The sequence below is a fragment of the Mesoplodon densirostris genome, chromosome 18, assembly GCF_025265405.1.
Source record: "Mesoplodon densirostris isolate mMesDen1 chromosome 18, mMesDen1 primary haplotype, whole genome shotgun sequence".
Classification (NCBI taxonomy): Eukaryota; Metazoa; Chordata; class Mammalia; order Artiodactyla; family Ziphiidae; genus Mesoplodon; species Mesoplodon densirostris.
In genome coordinates, this window is record NC_082678.1 from 42,857,815 (window position 1) to 42,882,055 (window position 24,241).

General features: G+C 50.6%; 1 protein-coding gene and 1 long non-coding RNA gene across 4 annotated transcripts; both read left to right on the top strand.

Annotated features, from left to right (window-relative positions):
- Nucleotides 1-1,526: 1,526 nt before the first annotated feature.
- CCDC42 (coiled-coil domain containing 42) lies at nucleotides 1,527-17,702 on the top strand. Of its 3 annotated transcripts, none has more exons than XM_060081583.1 (9): nucleotides 1,527-1,671; nucleotides 2,293-2,439; nucleotides 3,910-4,121; nucleotides 4,416-4,521; nucleotides 4,831-4,935; nucleotides 7,545-7,742; nucleotides 12,171-12,392; nucleotides 12,531-12,689; nucleotides 17,467-17,702. In XM_060081583.1, exons 3-9 carry the CDS (start codon nucleotides 4,039-4,041, stop codon nucleotides 17,542-17,544), a joined length of 951 nt encoding a protein of 316 aa, XP_059937566.1. In that variant the 5' UTR covers nucleotides 1,527-1,671; nucleotides 2,293-2,439; nucleotides 3,910-4,038; the 3' UTR covers nucleotides 17,545-17,702. The 3 variants fall into 3 exon arrangements, with proteins under 3 accessions (XP_059937566.1, XP_059937567.1, XP_059937568.1); XM_060081584.1 differs by having other exon boundaries at nucleotides 4,006-4,121; XM_060081585.1 differs by having other exon boundaries at nucleotides 2,299-2,439.
- Nucleotides 17,703-17,955: 253 nt separating this feature from the next.
- On the top strand, nucleotides 17,956-20,253 carry LOC132478729 (uncharacterized). Its single transcript, XR_009530412.1, has 3 exons — nucleotides 17,956-18,031; nucleotides 19,436-19,529; nucleotides 19,691-20,253. It is a non-coding gene; the product is annotated as an uncharacterized LOC132478729 (long non-coding RNA).
- Nucleotides 20,254-24,241: the final 3,988 nt, after the last annotated feature.

Below are 24,241 nucleotides of genomic sequence, written 5' to 3' on the forward strand. Positions count from 1 at the left end.
AAGCTCTCAGGTTATTGAGTTTTTTCTGTCTGGAGTGACACTGGCAACATTAATATTTTATCTTTATAACATATTTTAGTATGGAGCAGTGGACATTCACTCTTGTTATTCTTCTTTTTCAATATTTAAGTGCTCTAATTCTCCAAATAATTTAGACATTATTTTGTCAGCTTCTGGGGAAAAAAATCTCTCTGAGATTTTGATTGCAAGTACATCAAGTTCTTAAATCCATTTGGACAGAATTTACCTCTTTACAATATTGAGTCATTATTCAGAAATGTAAGTCTCTACTCAGTTCTTTTATATCACTGAGTAAAAATTTAAATTTTTCTTTTTGAAGATCCTGCATATTTCTCGCTAAATTTATTTATTTCTAAGAATTTCTTTTGTTGCTGCCAATACGGATGGATATCTTTTTCTCATTTTTTTTCAAGATTACAAAAATAACATGTGGTCATTGTACAAAAAGAAATTAAACAATATAAGAATATAAAGAACCATCACCCCACCCCCATGTCATTGTGTCCCCAGAAATATGGTGCTATCCTTCTAGGGCTGTGCTTAACTATACACACACCATAGGCACACATGCACGCACGCGCACACACACACACACAGACTACACATTCTGTTCTGCATCTTGCTTTTGTCACATAGCAATTTATCACAGAAACCTCTCCATGTCCATGCATATAAATCAACCTCAATCTTCTTATAAATAGCATAGAATTACATTAACTTCTAATTGTTTTTCACTAATTAACCATTCTCTTGGATTTTCACAGTACATGATCACAGCATCTGTCATTATGAAAAAAAGAAAAAGGAAAAATAAAAAGAAAACTTTTTTTTGTCTTTTTGCAATAGCATCCAAAACAATGTCAAATGACTGTAGTGACAGAAGAAAACCTGTCATGTCTCTAACTTTAACAAAAATTACTTTAATGTAAATTTTAATGTTATCTGTTGGGTTCAGATATTTTTTATCATGTTGATAAAGTGTCTTTGTGTACCAATAATTTGGAATTTTAAAAATCAGGATGGATGTTGAATTTTTCAATGCATCGTTGGCATATATCCCAATGATCATAAGTCTTTTCTCCTGAGACATATTTATAGAATTAATTTTATTAATAGACTTCCTAATATTAAACCATTTTTGTATTCATGGTCCTGGTGAATTATTCTTTTAACATTACACTAAATTAAATTTGATAACGTTTTCATTAAGATTTTCTTTTTTTTTAAATTGAAGTATAGTTGATTTACAAGGATTTTCATACTTGAGATTGTGACTGGCCTGTTTTTTTCTTTCTTTGTCTATAATTAGTTCTTCTATAAAGCTCTGCTTTCAGCTTACTTCCAAACATTCTTTTAATTCTAAAAGAAGTACAGCACAAACTGGTCTGATGCTCCTGGGAACACAGCTAAACCACATTGCTAGTCCCTTGCAACATAACTAGTCATATGACTGGTTCCCACCAGAGGTCAGTGAATAGACATGGCGCTGGGTTTGTTAAGAGCAGAAGGACCTTTGCTTTCTTTCTTTCCCTTCCGTAGCGACCTTGGAGGTCACGGAGCTGCGAGATGGAAGGGGCTTACACTTTTCACTGCTTGGAAGAGAATCTCCCAGGAGAGCTGCCCCACTGAGAAAATCCATATTGGACCTTGGTAAGCTATTGAGATTTGAGGTTGTTTGTTACAACAACTAACATCAGCATAGTTGACCAATATAAGGAATTTCCATAACGTCCATTTTGAAATGTATTTAATATAGTTTATCTGTGTGATTCCACTTACATGGAATCTAAGACATGGAAAATAACATAGACAAAAAGTGGTTTCCTTACACCCAGTACTCTGTGTGTACCTAGCACTGTGCTGGTCTACATGGCAGGAAATATTTTTTGAGACATTAACCTAGATCTTTTTTCCTCCTGATATTTTCCCCCCTCTCCCTTTTCAAACAGATAATTGTCTCAGAGGGAGGATGGGACAAGACAGAAAACAGAAAATATTATGCCTATTGGTTCCCAACAACCTAAATCCATCAGATTTTCCTAGATGCCTCAGAGGCAAATATCAAGATGGAAAAGTGGAGGTAGGGGCTGAAGGGTGGTAAGAAAGCTGGGCTCACCCAAGGAGGGAAGAGGAGAGGAGTGGGGGAGAGCACAGGCTTCTGTGGATCCCAGACAGCCCTGCATCTTGACCCACAGCTCGGGAAAAGGCAGTGAGACCCCAGGGAGGGATGGTGGGTGATGGGGATGAAGATTCTCATGACTTTCCCACAAGGTACAGAAGCAACAGAAACGCTACACGGGCACGTACACCGGCAGGAGAAGAAGATGCCTTGGCAGCTGCCTGTATGCACCAACCTGGCCCTGGACCACCCGATTCGTAGATGCAACCAAGGACGTGTCAAAATACCAGGGCAAGCAGGTGATTCGAGAAACAGAGAGCCTCCTCCTCAAGGCCGGGCATTACACACACACCCTCTTGTGGGAAAAGGGAGGGAAACCCCCGCTGTGCCAAACTCTAGGGAGTAAAAAGGAGAGGGTCTGTTTCTTGCGGGTGCTCCCGATGGAGAACCCTCTCGGGTGGAGGCGCTGAGGGTGGAGTGGGATGGTGAAGGGGTGTTTGGGGGAGGGGGGCCGTCAGGTTGCCTCTGCAGATCCCGCCGGGCTGGCTCTGGAGGCGAGACTTGGGGGAGGGAGTGGGAAAGGGCGGGGTGGGCCGCGCCCCGCCACGTCTCCTCCTCCTCCCCGGCCGGGATTGAGGGCGGGCTCGGGCAGCCAGCAGGGGGCGCCAGAGGACAGGCACTGCCTCGCGGAGGACTTGCCGGGCTTGGGACGCTGCCCCGCCCGAGACCCCCGCCCCACCCCGGCTCCGCATCCCAGACCCGGAGGGGACCCGGGCCGCGCGGCCGGCGTGCGCGGGGGGGAGCAGGGAGAACCCAGCGGAGCCCCGAAGCCTGTGCCCGGCAGCGGCGGGCTCGAGGTCACGGCTGTTACCTCCGGGCGGGGCACCTGGGTGTCCGCCTCACACTCAGGGTCTCAGATTTAGACGCTGGACCTCGGGCCAGATGAGCTGATGCATAATGCCCTGATGGGATCAAGGAAGGCAAGCGTCATAAGGCAGACGTGTAAAATATCTGACATTTATGTTAACACATTTCGGCATTTCTTCCTATTTTAATACTCCGCCAACCTCAAAACATAGCACTGGCCCTGAGTCTCTTAGCCTACGAGGGGCCCCGTGCTGGGCCTCCTCCATCTCTCCGGGGGACATCCTCTTTCGTCCCCAGGCTTATCGCTTATCTGCACCCCACCCCAGCCCCCTCCCAACACATACACCCCTACACATCCGTCGCCGACTACTTGTCTCTCAACTTTGGGCCTCCTCCCCTCCTCCCACAGGCCCCATGCGCCTCTGTCCACCCCTACCCCTGCCTCAGCTAAACAGCTTCCTGATTCAGTTCTTTTCTTCTCGACCATCTGTCCCAGCCCCAGCCCCCTGCCTCGCCCTCACACACACACCTGAGCCCAGGAGGGAGCCCCCCACCCCGGGCAGGGCTACCCTGCAAAAACATGCCTCTACCAAAACCCCCCTTTCTCAGCCATGGACGCCCAGCCCCTGCCTCCCCGGCTCCCGGCACCAGCATCAAATCAGGCCTCAAATCAGGCCGAACTTCTTCCCAGAGTTCCTGAGGGATAAATGCAGGAGCAGAGAGCCAGACCCCAGCCAGAGTGGGGTCAGTGTGGACAGGGGTCAAAGGGCAAAGTCTGGGTTCCGCTTGTGGTTCACAGAACCCAGAGACCTGTTGCTAGGTAACCAGATCTCCCAGCACCTTCCCGACACATCCTGAGCTGCCGATAGGCAGCCTCTAGCCATCTTCCCTGAATCTCTCAGACACCCACCCTCTGTGGGACCCTGAAAAGCAGGAGGAGGGGAGAAGCAAGCCCTGCCACCATCCCTGAGCTCCGCCACCCCCGTTTCACTGTGAAGATTCGGCCGCTGGGCCGTTAGGTCACAGCCGCCATGAGTCTGGGCATCATGGAGGAGGAGGATCTGGCCGAATACTTCCGGTTGCAGTATCGGCAACGGCTGCTGCAGCTGCTGCAGTGAGTGTCGGAGGGCCTGGGACCACTGTGCCCACCCGGTGCCCCACCTTCCCGCCTGTACCCCTGCTCCTATAACCCAGCACCCCAAATCACGCTGGCACCAATCCCGCCCATCCCCGGCCCCAGCTTGCTCCCCAGCACGGCCTTCTCTCCCTCTCAGCACACCGTTCTTTTCGCTTAGATGGGGCAGGGCACATTCCCTCCCCATGGGTGCCTGTCTCCATGCGTTCCTCCCATCCCGGGCTGCCCCAGGCGCTCAGAGTCTACAGTCCCTATTGCCTGTGTCTTGGGCAGGAAGTTCCCCAGGATTGAGGACCACTCAGACTTCCCATGCATCCGGCTACTGGAGAAGAAGAAAGAGGCCAAGATCATGCACGATGCCATGGAGCAGAAGAAGGAGGTGGGAGACGCAAGGGTTGGATGAGGGGAGGGCCACAGGGCTCAGGGAGAGCCTGAGGATGGCCCTCTGTTTTGTGGGTGGAGGTGGCTAGAGCCAGGCATCGTGGGTGGTGATCCTGTGTTTCCTCTGCACAGCACAGAAGGGATCCGAGTCTTGGGGTACCAGTGTCCTGCGATGCTCTGCTCTGAACCAGACGTGGGGTGGAAAGTGGGCACCTGGGGACAGGGGCTTTAGGGCAGGGGATGCTGGGGCCTTCCTCAGTTCCCATTCGGGGGTCCTCCTGACCTCTCTGCTCCCCCTCACCCCTAGACATTTCAGCGCAGAATGGAAACCCTGAACCTGCGCTGGGAGGAGCTGGGAGTCAAGGAGGCCCAGCTGAAAGCCCACATACAGAAGTTTGAGCAGTTCATCCGGGTACGAAGGGGTGTGGCCTGCTGCAGCAGGGCTGCCACACTCTGCAGTTGGTCAAGTTGCCCCTCTTCACACTCCCCACCTCTTCCCCCCCGACCCCCCCATCCTCGATTTCCCTGACTCCATGGCCCTGGATTAGAGGTCTCCTTGGTGCTCACCAGTGCCTGGGGCTTTCCCCTTTATCTTCCCCTCCTACTGCTCTGTTTGCATTGACAGTTTCCTGCTGCCCTGTCAGTCTCTGCCCCCTCTAGATTGCTGTTTCCTAGTTCCTTGTCTGTGGTTGGCACATACAGTTTATCCAGTGAATGAATGAATGATGGATGATGAATAAATGAATGAATGTGCCATGGTTAGGGCCAGGCACTTGGGGATACAAAGATGAATCAGACAGGGTTTTATTTTTTATTTTTTTATCTTTTTAATTTTTTTTTGCGGTACGCGGGCCTCTCACTGCTGTGACCTCTCCCGTTGCGGAGCACAGGCTCCGGATGTGCAGGCTCAGCGGCCATGGCTCACGGGCCCAGCCGCTCCGCGGCATGTGGGATCTTCCCGCACCGGGGCACGAACCCGTGTCCCCTGCATCGGCAGGCGGACTCTCAACCACTGCACCACCAAGGAAGCCCTATTTATTTATTTTTAAAATAGATTTTTATTTATTTTATTTATTTATTTTTGGCTGTGTTGGGTCTTCGCTGCTGCACATGGGCTTTCTCTAGTTGTGGCAAGCAGGGGCTACTCTTCGTTGCGGTGCACGGGCTTCTCATTGTGGTGGCTTCTCATTGCGGAGGCTTCTCATTGCGGAGCACGGGCTCTAGGCATGTGGCCTTCAGTAGTTGCAGCACATGGGCTCAGTAGTTGTGGCACACGGACTTAGTTACTCTGCAGCATGTGGGATCTTCCCGGACCAGGGGCTGAACCCGTGTCCCCTGCATTGGTAGGCGGATTCTCAACCACTGCGCCACCAGGGAAGCCCCCAGACAGGGTTTTAGTCCCCCCAGCTCAGCCTACCCCTCCATCCTTGCACTGAAGGCCCAGGCAGGGGACATTGAAGAACCAGGTACTGGAGTCCCCTCTAAGACAACCCCTCTTAGTGTGTCCTGAGAGGAGGGATTTAACCATTTTAAAATCCAGATTTCTCCAGACTGGCTCCAACTGGGCACCTGCCAAGCCTTGAAGGACTGGCCCAGCCCCAGGGGGTAACCCCTGGCCTCTGCTACAGGGCAGTCCTGTTCTCAAGCATCTTTGTCTCTCTCTCCGCCTAAACCAGGTGGGAAAGGAAGCTGATGGACCAGGCATTATTCTCCAGAGGTCCAGTCTTTCTTACTGGCCAGAGAAAAGCTCATGGAGTGCTTGGGGTGGCAAGAGGTTGGGGGGTGAGGGCTTCCGCAAATCGTCGGAATCCTGGAGAGCTTGTTACAGATACGGGCCCTGGGCCCCTTCCCTCTCCTTGCTTTCAGCAGGCCTGAGGTCAGGCCCAGTCGACTGTATTGTTAAAAGTATCCCCAGGGGATTGTGATGCCCGGCTGGACTTGGAAACCAGTGGTTTGGGGCCCCTCTGTCCTCTCCTGGACCCACAGGGCAGAATGCAAATCCTCCGGGAGCCTTCGTCCATGTCTTCCAAATGCCACCACCACAGGCACCCATCTGGGTGGAATCACCACAGCCCCTGAAGGGGGAAAGGAGCCACACACATGCAGTGTGAGAGGTCTGCCCCTCATCTTGGGAGGAGAGCTTGTTCTCCCAAGGAAGGAAGGAGGATGGGATCAGCCCAATTGCAGCAGCTGAGCCTCATGTCTTTCTTTCTGGGCATTGAACTGCCTGTATCATCTCCTCCTGTCCCCACCCGATGCCAGTCTTGAGCTACAGGAACAGCCTCTCCAGGATGGCCTTGCCCCACCAGGCCCTCCGGACTGGCCCACCTCCTAGCTCGTCTCCCTAGAGCTCCAGCAGGGTTGCCCCAGCTTTTGAAAGGAACAGAGAGGCTCCTGCCTCTCATTTCTACAACTGGAGAAGCTGAGGCACCAAATCAGGAGAAAATTTGGGCTTCCCAGGTCTGGGCCCAGGACTCTGCCCTGTGACAAATGGCCACCACTAAGGATAGAGATGAGGGATTTCCCTGGTGGTCCAGCTGTTAGGACTCTGCGCTTCCACTGCAGGGGGCTCCGGTTCGATCCCTGATTGGGGAACTAGGATCCCGCGAGAGGAGCGGCGTGGCCAAAAAAAAAAGAATAGAGACGGAAACTTTTATCAGAAGATTTTCCCAGCCTTCCCCGGGTTTGAGTTCTCTACAGACACTGAGCCCAGTGGGGCGTGGGGCTTCCAGAGCTCAAATCCCACAGAGTCAGGATCACTTCCTGTCTCGTCCCCATAAAGACACCTTCTGATGTTGGATTAAATCTCTGTCCTCTCAGCTTCCTCAGTCCATAGAAAGCCCCTCAACCAGATTCAGATAACCCTGGAGATGTGCTTCCTTACACCTCATGTGCCACATGGGCAGCCTGGCCACCCCCGTCCACCCTCAGGGTGGACAGAGGCCTTGTGGGAGCCCCACCAGCCTGGGCCCCAGGGAGGGCAGGACCCACTCCTGATGGTCATCACCTCCCTGGCCCCAGGAGAACGACCAGAAACGGATCCGGGCCCTGAAGAAGGCCAACAAGGAGCGAGAACTCAAGAGTCAGTGCATGCGCGAGCTGGCCAAGGCCAAGCAGGAGATGGCGGCCCTGCATCTGGAGCACCAGCGGCTGAGCACCAAGCTGCAGGAATACTCCATCTTCAACAAGTACCTGGAGAAGGTGGTGGAGAACTCTGAGGTGCATGGAGGGCTGAGGGGGGTGGGAGGTTCCTCAGGCCCACCTACTCTTCCCCAGGGGCCTGGGATGTGGGGGGACTGGGGCAGGGATGGTCACCTGCTCTGGGGAGAGGCCTCCAGCCAAGGAGGGCAGCTGGCAGAGGCCCCTGGCGAGGCTGGACTCATTTCTCAAGGGTGGGGACCTGGTGGTGTATCTTTGTCTGTGTGCCTGACATCTGTGGACCTGTCTCTATATGGGTCTCGTGTCTGTGTCTAGGAGCGAGGTTTTGTTTTGGAGCACCAACGATCAGCTTGGCCTGTGTCGGATGTGACCCACACTCTCCCTGCTTCCCCTCCTCCCTGGTGTTCTTTTATTTCTCCCTGGTGTTCTTTAGTTTACTTGAGAGTAGATGGGCAGAGAAAGCGCCAGCCTTGTGCAGAGCTGGGCACTTAGCATGTGCTGGGCCCTGGGCTGGGTGGGTGCTGCAAGCGTAGCCTTGCTGAGTCCACTCACTAGCCCCCCGAGGACAGCCATCATTTCACCCTGTTACGAGGAAGAAGCGGAGGCTCAGAGAGGTTAGGTAACCTGCTCAGGGATGCACAGCTTATAAGTGGCAGAGCCCTTGCTTCTAACCACCCTTCGGTGGGCCCCACAAAGCCACTGACAGCTGCTCTTCATAAAGTTGCCTTGTTGCCAGAGCTAAGGGAACTTGTCTGCCCTCTGCCCACCCATGCTTTCTGGAGCATTTGACACTGTCCATGCTCCTGCTTGAAATATACCTGTGCCCTTTCCTCTGGGACTCCTCCCTCCTTCTACTTTCAGGCTACCTGTGGCCCTTCCTCCTCAGGCTCCTCTGGGGCTCCTCCTCCTCAAGTTCCTCGGGTCTTTGTCCCACACCCTGCACTCCTCTCCCTGAGGAATTCCCTGGGCCTCTGATGGATGTCACCCATGTCAACGGCCATCCACCTACGTCCCCCATCCTTCCACGTGACAGCAGCAGGGCCCTTCACCAGGGTGGAGAGAGGTATGAGGGATGCCCTCTGGGATGTGAATCCATGTCCTGTGGGGGGCCCAGGGAGACAAAGGATGCACAACTTTTTAAAAAGTCCTGGCAATTTCCATATAGAACCACTAACCTAATTTATTTATGCGTGAGTCCCAAGTCCGTGTTACTTCCTGCATTCTAAGGTACTACCTACTGTATGATAAATTGTTCCTTTCATAATTGGGTTTCGGGGGAGGTGGGGGAGTGAGAAAAGACTAGTATATTAAAGCAGCAGATAGATTATAGGACACGACTCAAATTTAGAGCTAGTAAAATGTGTCTTAGAATGGAGGAGATTGGCCTGGATCTCTCTGGCCTGGAGCTCCCTCCTAAGCTTCAGGCCCCTACTTACTGAGTCCACAACTGCTTCCTGTCATCCCCAGGCCAGCGCTGCTGCTGGTGGGTCCGGTGCTGGTGAATGGCAAGACCACCCACCCACAGCCTCACCAGAACTCCGGCTTCTTCCTGGACTCTCTTCTTCTCCCTCATTCCCCACAGCCATCCATCAGCAGATCTGGTCTATTCTGCCTCCTAAGTATTTCTGGAATCCAGCCCCTGCCCCTTCCTCATCCAGACCACCAATGTACCTCATCAGGAGTTCAGCTCTGCGTTATTCCTCGCCACCAGTCTGTCCAGCATTCTACAGCCAGGGGGATCCCAATCTCTCTTTCTCTTTCCTTGTCCTTTACTTCTTTCAAAATATTTTAAGTGTACTGAAAAGTATACATAAATATATAACAGCACCCAAGTACTCTCCACAGCTTCATCACATCTTAATATTTCCCCCAATTTGCCCCTTTTTTTGCTAAAATAAAACACAACTGGTAATTGAAACCACCAGTGTGCCCCCCTTCCAAACACCATTCTTCTCTCTTCAGAGGTCACCAGTAATCCAGATTTTTAAGCTTCTCATTCTCAGGCTTGTTGTTATTATTTGGGGCCACAGTTTACATTATCCATAAACTGTGAATAGTGTGTACATGTCCTTTTATGGCTTTTTTCCAATCAATGATTTAAAAAAAAAAACAAAAAAAGCTTTGTATCATGGGAAATTTCAGGCGTATACAAAAGCAGAGAAAATAGTCTATTGAATGCCCATTACTCATCACCTAATTCCAGCAATCATCAGCTCATTGTCAGATCCCCATTTCTGCCATTTTGAAGCAAATGATATTTTTTTCATCCATAAGTATTTCATTATATGACTCTAAAAGAGCTCTTTTTAACATAGCCACAATACCTATATCCAGCCGACGTCAACATTTCCCCAGTTATTGCACAAATGCTTTTTGTACAGCTGGTTTGTTCCAATCAGGGTCCAAATAAGGTCCCCAAACTGCATTTGGTTGATGTGTTTCTCAAGTGTCCCAGACATTATTACTATGCTGATCAAAAGAAGCCAGACATGAAAGAGGACATACTGTATGATTCCACTGATATGTTTAAAAACAGGTAAAATGAATCACTGGGGATAGAAGTCACAATTCTGGTTTCCTCGGGGCAGATACTGACTGAAAGGGGGCCAAAGATCCTTCTAGGGTGCTGGAAATGTTCTAAGTCCCCCTCTTCACATATTAGTTAGAATACTACCATCAGGAAAAGGACTTCATAAAGAGACTCTTCCCTTCATCAACTATTTGATGACTAGGTGGGCCTTAAAAAAAAATCTTGTTAAATGCTTGACTCTTTTTTTTTTTTTTTTGCGGTACGCGGGCCTCTCACCGTTGTGGCCTCTCCCGCTGCGGAGCACAGGCTCCGGATGCGCAGGCTCAGCGGCCATGGCTCACGGGCCCAGCCGCTCTGCGGCATGTGGGACCTTCCCGGACCGGGGCACGAACCCGTGTCCCCTGCATTGGCGGGCGGACTCCCAACCACTGTGCCACCAGGGAAGCCCCATTAAATGCTTGACTCTCTATTACAGTCTTCAGAATAATGAGTTGGTACTCCAGCATCCTCTGCAAGTGCCCTGTAATCTTGTTAGTATCACTGCAAACAACACATTTGATATGGTTCAATCCTTTGCACTTGTTCTTACTGATGTTCAAAGGGTCCCATCTTTGGACAGCGGGAGCCTCTTCAAGTTGGCACCTGAGACCTTTTGACATCAGCATTTAGTTTTGGAGAGGTGCTCCTGGTTGCTCTGAAGTATCCCATTCGTTTTAGCTGTTGTGCACCATTGCATCTCTCAGAAATGCAGACAGGAAGTTCTCTCTCTGCTCTCTCCTTCAGTGGATGAAGTTCACACTCCTCAGGGTTTACTGGGCACTTTTTTAACTCCTCCAGGGTGATCTCTCCCTCCCCATCTTGAACTCAGGCCGTTCATATTAAACTCTCTTGCGCATCCTGGATATGCCACACATACCCCATCATCTTTACCCAGGCTGTTCCGTCTACCTGTACTGCTTCCTTGCTTTCCCACACCTGCCTTTGCCTGCCCATCTTCTCTTCATACCTCCGGTCTCATTTTAACCATCCTTTTCCTGAGGAAGCCTTTTCTGGCTGTCCCCATCTCTAATGCTGGGTTAAGTGGCCCTTGCCCACAGAGGATGTATTTGGGGAAAGGCCAGTTCCTGGAACACCAGTCTATCACTGGAAATGTCATAAGATGGAGAGACAACTCAGGGAGTTTCCCCTGGGTGGCTGGAAGTCAGGTGCTGATAACGCCCCCGGGACGTGAGTTGGCATCCTGGAGCTGGTGCTCACAGCGCCTTCTAGTAGAGGGAGGGTTACAGGGCTTCTGTTCTGCTGAGTTAGGGCCAGAGCAGCGTGGCCCTGCACTGTGGCAGACGGGGCAGCTGAGCCTGGCCAGCCACCTGCCCCACTGGTACCCACCCTCTCCAGACCCCGCTGGAGGGAGGCCTCAGCCCCTGTTGAACAAATACCAGAGAGCACCAGGCTGAAGATACGACCCAACAGTCGCCTGCAGCCCATCCCCCAGTCACCGAGAGGGCTTATCACTCTGTGTTGTAACTGACTATTTACTTGTCTGTCTGTCCTACCCCGCCACCCCAAGTTGTAAGGCTTCCTAAGAGCAGGGTCTGGCTTTCTTATCTCCTGTTCAGCTGGGGAACCTTCAGAGCGGTTTATTAATCCGGGTCTCTGAGGGTGGAGCCTGGCACGTATCTTTGTTAAAGCTCCCAGGTGATTCTAATAACCTGCCATCAAGACTGAGAGCCCTGGGTCTAGATGCACGTGCTCCCAACACGTGGCCCATGGCCCATACCAACTCAGGAGGAGCGCAGGGGGACTCCAAGGGCCTCACAGCCTCTGCCCCTTGGCCCAGGGCCTCACTGCCGGGCAGAGGCATCAAGGCTGGGAGTGGAAGGCGCAGAGTGGGGTCGGGCCCCCGGGGCGGCGGTGCACTGGTCCGAGTCCGTCCCACCCCCCGCCCATCCCCGCTGCAGTTCGAAGAGACCCACGAGGTGATCACGCGCTACAAGACGCTGGTGAGCATGCACCACGACCTCATGCTGGTGGCGCAGGAGGGCCAGGAGGAGGTCGAGCGCGCCAAGGCCCGGCTGGCGCGCTACAAGGAGGAGAAGCAGGACGAGATCCTGCAGCACAACGACGAGCTGGCGCGCCTGCAGGTGCGCTTTGACCGCGCCCGCAGCAACGTCATCATCTGGGTGAGCGCCCCGGGGCGGGTGGTAAGGGACACACACACACACACACACACACACACACACACACACACACACACACCCACACACACACCCACACACACACCCCTAGCGCTCACGGCCCGCCCTCATTCTCCTCCCCAGGAATCTCGCTGGACACACATCCAGAACACCGCCGCCAAGAAGACCCTCTTGCTTGGCACCATTAAGATGGCAACGCTGAACCTCTTCCAGATCGTGAGCAAGCAGCTGAGGGAGGCGAGCTTCGTGTCCCTGGAGGACACGCACAAACAGCTGGACACGGTAAGAGGAGGCCCAAGTGCCTGGCCAGCTGGCTCGGCTGAGCCACGATGGTTCTCCATGGGTTGAGCAGAGGCGTGATTCCTACAGAGTAGTGGTTCTCAAATTTTCACAGCATCAGAATCACCTGGGGGCTGGGGCGTATCGCTGAATCCCACCCCCAGAGTCTCAGACTCGGTGGGTCTGAGATGAAAAGCCATGAATTTCCATTTTCAGCAAGTTTCCAGGTGATGGTGCTGGTCTGGGTTCCACACTTTGAGAACCACTGCATTAGGGCTAAGGCTCTGTTGGCCCCAATCAACACGGGCAGTAGCAGGGACCCACTACTGCATTCATTAGTTACACAAAACAGTCTTATTAAGTTCTAGTGAGATGCTGAAGGCTTGTGACTGACCCCCACGCTTGGGGAAAAGAGAAAATCGGCGGGTGGTGCGGGGGGGAAATCAGCAAGGGCAGGGAAGTGTCAGTCATATTAGTACCATTCTGAGATTTTCTCTTTGAAGTAACTGAAAGGAAATGACTTTTTCACTGTATGATTCAAAGCTATTGGATGCCATGTCCGTGTGCCACCTGAAATTGTCTTACTTCTCACCAAAGGTACCCGCATCCCACGATTTGGGAAACTACACCAGCAGATGCATTAGCCGTGCTTCTTGTGACATGCAGAGAACCATGACTAATTATTTATCCTTTTTGGCAAAAGCCTTTAGCTCTGCCATGAAATAGTAGAAAGTAGGCTCCTAAAGGCTGGGATTTCTGTTTGCTTTGTTCCCTGCTGTATCCCCCGCATCTAGAACAATGCCAGGCAGATAGCAGGCACTCAGTAAGTATTTGGTGAATGAATATGAAACAAGCCGATAAAAGCAATTGACTGAGAGGTGCTTCCTCTGTTTAAAAAAAAAAAAAAGGTGAAACTCATGAAATGTAAAGAATTTCACCCACTGACCAGCCAGGAAGTAGGATTTCCTTAAAACAAAGAATCAGCCTGCATCATAAGGCATATTAGAGCAGAATTATTAACAGTCCAAAGACTGTAAAGGGAATTTGTAAGAAAAGTTGTTCTGAAATAGTGATCCTCAAACTTTTTTGGTAGCAGGATACCTTTACACTCATAAAATTTATTGAAGACCCTCAAAGAGCTTTTGTTTATATGGGTTCTATCAATTGATGTTTACCTTATTAGAAACTCAAGCAGAAAAATTAAAAACAATTCATTTTAAAATGACAGTAAGAAACACATTAACACAAATAGCTTTTTAAATTTTTTTATTTATTTATTTTTGACTGTGTTGGGTCTTTGTTTCTGTGAGAAGGCTTTCTCTAGTTGCGGCGAGCGGGGACCACTCTTCATTGCGGTGCACGGGCCTCTCACTGTCGCAGCCTCTCTTGTTGTGGAGCACAGGCTCCAGACACGTAGGCTCAGTAGCTGTGGCTCACGGGGCCCAGTTGCTCCGCAGTATGTGGGATCCTCCCAGACCAGGGCTCGAACTCGTGTCCCCTGCATTGGCAGGCAGCCTCTCAACCACTGCGCCACCAGGGAAGCCCCCAAAATAGCATTTTTAATGAAAAACACATTTTCAAAAAGTATTTTATGGGACAAGTGGCATTATTTGACACTTGCAAATCCCTTGAATGCCTGGTTTCCTGGAGGACAGGTGGATTCTCACACCTGCTTCTGCATTCAGCCTGTCGTGATAGCCTACGTCACAGGAACATCCCACTCTGGTAAAAAGCCCCTGTAGACTCAAGAAAATAAGAACAAAAAAGACAAGTAACGTCTTAGTATTATTATAAAAAGAGTTTTGGCCTTGCAGACCCCTCTCCCCGGCAGTAGGGTCTCAGGACGCCCAGCCGTCCTCAGATCCCTCTCCTTTAGCTGTTGTAAAGAAAGATGGGGCAGGAGGTGGTGATCTCCAGCCCATGGGCCCTGCCTGAGCATCCCCTGCTCAGACCATACCTTACAGTCCATCCACTCCAAATTCTGAGCTTTCGGACTCCCTCTCAACCTCTTTTTTTTGGTGGGGGGGCGCTGCACGGCTTGTGGGATCTTAGTTCCCCCACCAAAGATCGAACCCAGGCCCCCAGCATCGAGCAGTGAAAGTGCCAAGTCCTAACTACTGGACTACCAGGGAATTCCTGTTCTCAACCTTGATTTGCTTCGATAGGAATTCCTCACATTGCCCAAATGTTATTTTTATATATTCCACTTCATTCCTGTAGGATATGAGCCTACACACACATGATTAAGTAGCCTGAAAAAAGAAAAATAAAGACCTAGGAAAATATAAGTTAAAATCTGAGGTCAAGGCAAGAGAGAGATATATGGACTCTGGATTTTTGGATTATAGAGGACAGTAGTTCAACAGGGACAGTAGTTGGCTCTGAGCTTCCTGGTAACCAGAAGGAAAAGCAACACGTAGTTCTTGTACCAAAATAAGAAAACACATGGTTTCTTCAGAAAGAGCGAAACTTTCCCAGCACTTAACATCTAGCTGAAAATTTTCAAGGAGGCTTCAGAGACACTCAGTGAATGAGGTTCTCAGCAGTGTCCCTCCAACGGATCCACGCATGAGCTTCAGAAAACAGCCACCTAAGGCCAAGATGATTTGCGTTCAGTATACTGTGTGTGGAAGGTCGAGCATTATTGTTTCTGAATAAAGCCCAAACTGGAGCAGCATTTTCCAAACCGTGCTTGACAAAGCCTAGAATCCCAGGATGGTAGTAAGTCTCCTCCAGGGAAATAAGCGGGCTCTACGGTCTACAAAATTTAGAAAACTCAAGTTAAACAAAGGTGGCTGGTTTTAAAATAACAGGACTTCACAGTGCCTTTGCTATGGTTCTGCCCTTTGGTATGGTTCCAAGCAGATAAAGTTTCTAAAACTTACTTGACCACAGACCCTTTTTGGGGTAGGTGATTACTTACTACAAGAACATAGTTTGGGAAATACTGGACTTGTCATCTCTGTAACCTTGGGAAAGTTGCTCTAATTCAGTCACTGTTTGTTTCTCTCCTCTCTTGCAAAATAGGAATTATGTTGGTAATAGTAACAGTATTAGCAACTAACTGGGCTTTTGAGAGTGTTGAACAGTCTGTGTAGCCCCATCTTTAGGAACATTCTTTTTTTTTTTTTTTTGCGGTATGCGGGCCTCTCACTGTTGTGGCCTCTCCCGTTGCAGAGCACAGGCTCCGGACATGCAGGCTCAGTGGCCATGGCTCACCGGCCTAGCCGCTCCACGGGATCTTCCCGGACCGGGGCACGAACCCGTGTCCCCTGCATCGGCAGGCGGACTCTCAACCACTGTGCCACCAGGGAAGCCCCTAGGAACATTCTTGAAAAGGAGAAATTTTAGGACTGAGATCTTAAAGGCCATCTAGGCCAACCTTTTCTCCCTCTTCCCCTTTTAAAGATAAAGAAACTGAGTCCCAGAAAGATGAAGTGATTTCCCCAGAGCTGCATCAGGGCCCCAGGTCGTCATCCTTTTTTAAAGTGAAGTATAGTTGGTTTACAGTATTGTGGTAGTTTCAGATGTATAGCAGAGTGATTCATTTATACATATATACGTATATATCCATATTCTTTTTTTTCCAATTCTTTTCCATTATAGTTTTTTATAAGATATTGAGTATAGTTTCCTGTGCTCTACAGTGTATCCTTATTGTTTCTCTGTTTTATATATGATAGTGTGCATCTATTAATCCCATATGCCGAATTCATCCCTCCCCCAACTTTCCCCTTCGTTAACCATAAGTTTGTTTTCTATGTCTGTGAGTCTGTTTCTGTTTTGTAAATAAGTTCATGTGTACTGTTTTTTAGATTCCACATATAAGTGATATCATATAATATTTGTCTTTGTCTGGCTTACTTAGTATGATAATCTCTAGGTCCATCCATGTTCCTGCAAATGGCATTATTTCATTCTTTTTTATGGCAAATCATATTCCATTGTGTGTGTGTGTGTGTGTGTGTATGTGTGTGTATACACCACATCTTCTTTATCCATTCGTCTGCTGATGGGTGCTTAGGTTGCAGGACCCCAGGTCTTCTGACTTGTGAGCCTGTGCTTTTTCCACTGTGTCATACTGATTGCATGTTCTTTTTTTTTTTTTTTTTTTTTTTTTTTTTCTTTTTGCGGTATGCGGGCCTCTCACTGTTGTGGCCTCTCCCGTTGCGGAGCACAGGCTCCGGATGCGCAGGCCCAGCGGCCATGGCTCACGGGCCCAGCCGCTCCGCGGCATATGGGATCCTCCCAGACCGGGGCACGAACCCGTATCCCCTGCATCGGCAGGCGGACTCTCAACCACTGCGCCACCAGGGAGGCCCTGCATGTTCTTTACAACAAAAGTTAGTGAATAGAATTTAAACTTCCCTTGATGACTCAAGATTATCATAACAAGCATCAGTTCTGGGTTTCAAGCAAATGACCTCCTTGAAGGCTTTTAAATAGTGGAGAGCCGTCTGCCCTGACCCTGGCTGACCCCCTCCTGCTAAGTGCGTGTAGCCTCAGTCCGCTCAGGATCCTCCCTTTGTCTCCCTTTGTTAGACTGTCAGCCTCTACTTCATCCTCTCACTGCGTCTTCCTCTAGGGGTTCCCAGCTCCATCCATGTTCATCACTTCTAGTCTGCTAACCCTCAATCTCCATGTCAACTAGAATAATTGTCAAATGAGGGAAAGTTGGTCACAGGAAATGGTGACTCCTTACAAGCAGGTTATGCCAGGACATTTTTGGGTGGGTGGCCTGTTGCCTGCTGGGATTAACTGCGGTCCCTGGCCTTGTTAGATCCAGCAGTTTATCCAGGACCTGTCAGACATCTGGGCAGAGGTGAAGAAGAAGGAGCAACAGCAAGTCCGGGTTTAAGGAGCAGCCATGGTTCCAGAATGTTCTGAGACAGAGAAGGGAGAGAGAAAGTACCTGGTGACCTTGCCGTCCAGTCAGCCCAGTCCAGCCCTCAGGGACCCCTGTGCCTTTCGGAAATCCCTGTTTTTCCCCTCAGGCCACAGCCCGCCCCATCCCTGAAAACATTAAATTCTATTAGAAGTTTGTTCCTAAGTTCTCTCTCTCTTTTTGGTGGTTTATTCACGGGGAAGAGGGTCCGCTGAGGGGAGAATCCCCCAAAGCACCCCCTCTTGAAGCTGGTCACTTAGGCTGCCCAGGTCTGGTATCTCTTAGGCTTTGCAGTTTACACAGGAAGTATCCGCGTGGCAACACACAGCAGGGTGAGTACACAGGACCCTTTTTTCCTCTAACACTTCCATTTTTTTTTTTTAAGTCGGTGTTTCCACTTGGGGTGCAAAGACTCACTAGAAACCATGAAGGCAGCTTCCTGGGTCAGAGCACCGAAGTGGTAAGTTAGGAACTCTTTCTTCCCTGACCTCGGGAGGAAGCCCTGCTGTCCTGCCCCCGCTGGACCCTAAGACACACAATATGGTATCAGCAATGCTGATGTAGGAATAGCAGGCAGGCTGCCAGGCGACAGCATCTTAGCAGGCTGGAATGATGGCTTCAAACCGACAAAACAGTTTAGTTGAGTGGAGGTAAATGTGAAGTCTCGGACTTAACGGTCAAAAACTCAATGGCACTGTTATCAGTTGTCAATGGCAAAAGGCAGGTCAGGGACTGGACTGAAAGAGCAGCATTTATTGAGCATATGTTTCACATACGTCATCCCAGTGAGAACCGTGTGGTACCACTAACACCTGAACTACCAAACAGGACACTTGCCCAAGGACACTGGCTCCAGCCACAGGGTCGGGAGTCGCATTGGGTCTGCCTGCCCCCAGCCTGTGCTCGCTCCACCAGGCTGCTTTCCCCTCCAGGGGCAGATGCCGAGGGGGCGGCCTGAACAGGGCTCCTTGTTTCCTCCTTGGCCCTGTGATCCCAGAAGCCCTGCGGGGAGACCATCACCTCCAGGGGAGTCTGCTGCAGCACCCCTGCCCGGATCCTGCTGTGGGCCGCCGTCACCCCTCACCTTTGTGTTCACCATCTGCCAGTAGCGTTAGCATCCCCTGGGAGTTTATTAGAAAGGCAAATTCTCGGGCCCCATCCCAGACCCAAGCATTGAAAGCTCTGGAGGTGGGGCGAAGCCCTCTGGGTTTTAACAAGGCCTCCAGGTGATTCGGATACAAGCTCAAGTTTGAGAACCACCACTTTAGGGTAAACCAAACACTTTCAAGGACCTGGGATCTCACCATGTGAGGTCATACCTATCCGTAATCCCACCTGTAGAGTCCACGTGCAGTCAGAGGAGCAGAACCAGCAGAAGGGAGATGCAGACAGACATCCGCGGCTTGGCTCAGGGGATTGGACCCCAGGCAGGGAGGCCACCAGTTGAGCAGTCTCTGCACACCTGTCGTCTTCCCACTGATGCTGGAGCTTGAAGCCCAGGGACGGGGAGTAGTTGGGAAAGAAATATGGACGTAAAGTGGGGGAGATGGAGAGTGAGTCGGAATCCACACTCACAAGCTGGGCCCATGAGGATGGACAGAAGCCCATGGTAGTTCTTGTGGCCTCCAAGCTGGGAGGGGTGGGCGTCTGTAGAAGCTGGACCTGGATCACGGAGCTGAGCACCCACACACCCACACTTGGCCCAGGAGCCGGAGACGCTGCAAGAGGGTCCAGGGAGGGAGGAACAGCTGGGGCCATGGCCTCCCACGAATGAGGGGAGTGGGCAGTGCAGGGACAGCGGGTGGGAACCTCCACCTCTGCCCTCAAGCCTCTCACTGGAGCCTTTGTGACCCCTGCTCCTTAGAAACACCCTGGAAAAGGAATTCTGGGGAACATAGCACAGCCTGGCCAAGCTGCCACGTCCCCAAGCCTCCACACGACCGTCATCTGCTTCACAGGTGAGGGAAAGGGGAGGGGAGTGGGGCTGGCTGTCCCCTGCCAAAGGGACTTCTCTCTGGAAGGGGTTGGAATGTAACTGAGCAAGGGATCCTGTGCTGGCAGCACAGAAAGCCAAGCTTTGACAGCGGGTGTTTGCAGCAAAATCAGGGTTTATTTGCAGGACGTCAAGCAAAGAGAACGGGCAACTCATGCTCAGAAAACCCAAACACCGATGGCTTTCAGGCAAGGGTTTTTAAAGACAGTGTGAGGAAATGTAACACTGGACACTATAAAACTCTTAGAGAAAAACACAGGAAGAACACTCTTTGACATAAATCACAGCAAGATCTTTTTTGATCCACCTCCTAGAGTAATGGAAATAAAAACAAATGGGACCTAATGAAACTTAAAAGCTTTTGCAAAGCAAAGGAAACTACAAACAAGATGAAAAGACAACCCTCAGAATGGGAGAAAATATTTGCAAACGAATCAATGGACAAAGGATTAATCTCCAAAATATATAAACAGCTCATGCTGCTCAATATTAAAAAAACAAACAACCCAATCCAAAAATGGGCAGAAGACCTAAGTAGACATTTCTCCAAAGAAGACATACAGGTGGCCAAGAAGCACATGAAAAGCTGCTCAACATCACTAATTATTAGAGAAATGCAAATCAAAACTACAATGAGGTATCACCTCACACCAGTTAGAATGGGCATCATCAGAAAATCTACAAACAACAAATGCTGGAGAGGGTGTGGAGAAGAGGGAACCCTCTTGCACTGTTGGTGGGAATGTAAATTGATACAGCCACTATGGAGAACAGTATGGAGGTTCCTTAAGAAACTAAAAATCGAATTACCATATGACTCAGCAATCCCACTACTGGGCATATACCCTGAGAAAACGATAATTCAAAAAGAGTCATGTACCACAATGTTCAATGCAGCACTATTTACAATAGCCAGGACATGGAAGCAACCTAAGTGCCCATCGACAGATGAATGGATAAAGAAGATGTGGGGGACTTGCCTGGTGGCGCAGTGGTTAAGAATCCACCTGCCAATGCAGGGGACACGGGTTCGAGCCCTGGTCCTGGAAGATCCCACATGCCACGGAGCAACTAAGCCCGTGCACCACAACTACTGAGCCTGCGCTCTAGAGCCCACGAGCCACAACTACTGAGCCTGCGTGCTGCAACTACTGAAGCCCACGAGCCTAGAGCCCGTGCTCCATAGCAAGAGAAGCCACCGCAAGGAGAAGCCTGCACACCACAGCGAAGAGTAGCTCCCGCTCGCCGCAACCAGAGAAAGCCCGCGTGCGGCGACGAAAACCCAACACAGCCAAAAATTAAATAACTAAATACTTATAAGAAGATGTGGTACATATATACACTGCAGTATTACTCAGCCATAAAAAGGAACGAAATTGGGTCATTTGTAGAGACGTGGATGGATCTAGAGACCGTCATACAGAGTGAAGTAAGTCAGAAAGAGAAAAACAAATATCGTATATTAATGCATATATGTGGAACCTAGAAAAATGGTACAGATGAACCTGTTTGTAGGGCAGAAATAGAGACACAGACGTAGAGAACAAACGTATGGACACCAAGGGGGGAAAGCGGTGGGGGTGGTGTGATGAATTGGGAGATTGGGATTGACATGTATACACTAATATGTATAAAATGGATAACTAATAAGAATCTGCTGTATAAAAAAATAAATAAAATTCAAAAATTCAAAGAAAAAAAAGACAGTGTGAGGGGAGAGGGTCGTAGGGTGCCCAATCAGCTCATGGACCTCCTCTTGATTGGTTGGTGGTGAGGTTACAGGGTGATGCTTTGGGAATCTCAGTCATCGACCTTCTGGTTGCAGCCAGTCTGGGGTCTACGTGCTTGTGGTCAGCACATGGTCACCATCCTCCTCGGGTGGGGAGGTCTTAGCTTCTGCAGAACAACTCAGAGATGTGTCACCTTGTTATCTGTGTCCCTTTCAGGAGGACCTAGGAGTCCTGTGACTATGGTCCTGATCATTAACTGCTTGAACCTGCTCTTTGGAACTTGGGGAAGGTCTAGGAGAGTGAAGCCTTTTTTCTACAAAGAAGAAACAGGGAATACAGAGGGGCTTTTGTACCAGGAAGGCCCCGCAGGGCCCTGCTTGGTTTCATTCCCCCCTTTTCTTTGATCCTCCTCAATCCTGGGAGGAACAGGGGCAGGACAAGAAAGGGAATAAAGTTTTGGATAGAGAGGTTAATCGTAAACTCGGCAGGGGAGCTCAGTTTTTGGGGGCCTGGGGTTTCAGGAGGGCAGAGGTCATCCCGCAAACCCAGGAGGGCGAGTTCTGGGGGTGGTGCTGAGAGGGGGATGGGCAGAGTCTCTCACTGGAAGGAGATGTCTGGGCCTCCAGAACCAGGCTTGGGGGTGAAGGATATGCCTCTAATACAGCTTCACCTCACCTTTGAGCCTCCTGGGCTGTTTCCTGGGAGGCAGGAAAGGGCGCAGGACAGATGGTTACCCTAACCCCCATGCACACAGCCCCACCGTGTTCTGCTGTATCTGTGAGGTGTTGTTTGAGAAGTTCAGCCTCTAAGGGCTGAACGCACTTCCCGGGAGGCCTTGGGGTGGCGGGCGGCCCAGCCCTGCCCCAGGCCCCTCCCTCTCTCCCTCTTTCCTCGCTCCTCCGTCTTGGAGTGTCAAGTTTCCCCGAAGTGAGGAATTGTGAAGAGTCACACTCAGGATCCCTGTGATCACACACAAGCTCACCCTAACCCACACGGCTTTACACACGTGTGCATAACTCACTCGGAGACTCCTTGCGTTTTTCAGGCTTCCAAAGGGGCCCCGCCCGGGAGCAGAAGAAATTCTGTGGATCTAGGCAGATTTCTTGATTCCAAGCGAAGCCACAGATCCGCAGACTCATTCCCAAACCCACAGAAAGGGGCAGAGCCGCTCCAGGAGGGCCAGCGGTTCTCCCGAGCCTGAGCGAGAGGGCTTCCCCTTGGAGCGGGGACAGGCACGGGTCGCGGACAGACCCTCACTCCGCTCCCCCAGCCCCTCAGCCTGTCCACCCCGGGCCCTGGACCCACAGAAAGAAGCCCAAGACCGCCCACTCAAGAGGGATTGGGGCTCCCAGATGCAGGAGAGAGTGTTTCAGGAAAAAAAAAAAAAAAGATGGAGTTAAGATGATTAGAGTTCTCCCAGCAAGAAAAGACACCAGCTCATTAAAGCAGAAATAACTGATTGGTTCCAGAAATGAATGGTTCTCATCAGCACAGGCAGGAAGTAGGGTTCCGGGTGTTTTATGGGTAACGGTAGGCAAGAGGAGGGAAGACCTTCAGGGACTTACTCCCAATGCTGTTAGTGCTTCCTGATTGGGGACGGGGCAGGGGGGGAAGGAAAAAGGAGGAATAGGGCCTCGGGGCGTGAAAGAGCCCAGCCTGCCAGCAGCCAGGTAGGAGGACATCTCCATGCCACACACGCAACCCCCAAACAGCAGTGTCCCGAAGCTGCTGGTGAGGAACGGGCTTAGAACAAAGAGCTGAAAGCTTTCGGAGTGGTATCTTTGTCTCTGGAGTAGTTGAAGAGGTCATGCTTCTGTAGCATTAGCTGTTGGTCCCTGGGATCACACCCCTCCCCCACACCCCTTTCTCAGACTCCAGGCTGGGGTCCCACATCTTACATCCAAGGCTTTTGGGCAGCTTGCGGGGGCCTGGAACCTTCCTCCTGTCATTTCAAGCCATCTTAGTTAGGGGTCATCCCTCAGGCACCCCTGGTCTGAAACTTTCGATCCAGTGATATCTATCAGAAGTGTCCACAGCAGGGTGTGGAAGGCAAGCAGAGTCCCAGGAGGCCCCAGGCAGCTCCCTCCCCTGGGAGATGAGCTCTCACTGACAGCCATGGGCCTCACCTCCACTTTCCTCGCCTGCCCCGACACTCCCCGCTAGCTTTAACTCTTCGAAACTTTTAACTTTTTGAAATCGAGGTCTCCCACTGCAAACCACAGAGTTGGGGATGGTAAGAGCCAGGCTCAGAGGCATCCAGAGCATGAGGATTCCACCTTCCGGGGAGGCAAGTAACCATTTTAGGAATTTTAGGAGCAAACAGGCTGGATCTAGAAACATCCAACAGAAGCAAAGCCAGCTGCACAGTGACGTGAAACTGATTGTATTAGTTTTCCATTCTGCGTGACAGATTGCCACAAACTCAGAGACCTAAACCAACACCCACTGCCTGTCTCACAGTTGTGGGTCAGAAGTCCCTGTGGACTCAACTGGGTTTTCCACTCAGGGCTGAAATCAACATGTTGGACAGCCTGGGCTCTTGTCTGGGGAGTTGAGGGAACAATCCACTTCCCAGCTCGTCCAGGTTGTTGGCAGGATTCCTCACAGCTGGGACTCCGAGGTCCCCAATTCCTTGCTGGCTGCCAGCCTGGAGCCACTCTCTGCTCCTAGAGGCTGCCTGCCTTCCTTGTTATGTGTGATGTCCTCCATCTTCAAAGCCAGCAATGGAGTCATTGTCACTCTTCAGATCCCTCTGACTTTCTCTTCCAATACCATCCGGAGAAAACTCTCTGCTTTTAAAGGGCTCAGGTGATGAGTTTAGGCCCATCTCCCTTTTGCCGTACAACGAGAGAAACACGAGGGTGTGAAGGTCATGCAGGCCATCTTAGAACTGTACCTACCCTACTGATCAAGAAAGGATGTGGATGGGTGTGGAATGTCTAGCGTG

Excerpts from the sequence above, each read along its gene's own strand:
- CCDC42 (XM_060081583.1), top strand. The coding sequence starts at position 4,039 with ATGAGTCTGGGCATCATGGAGGAGGAGGATCTGGCCGAATACTTCCGG. Across the intron at positions 4,522-4,830 it reads CCATGGAGCAGAAGAAGGAG|ACATTTCAGCGCAGAATGGA; the intron begins GTGGGAGACGCA and ends CCTCACCCCTAG. Across the intron at positions 12,690-17,466 it reads CGCACAAACAGCTGGACACG|ATCCAGCAGTTTATCCAGGA; the intron begins GTAAGAGGAGGC and ends TGGCCTTGTTAG.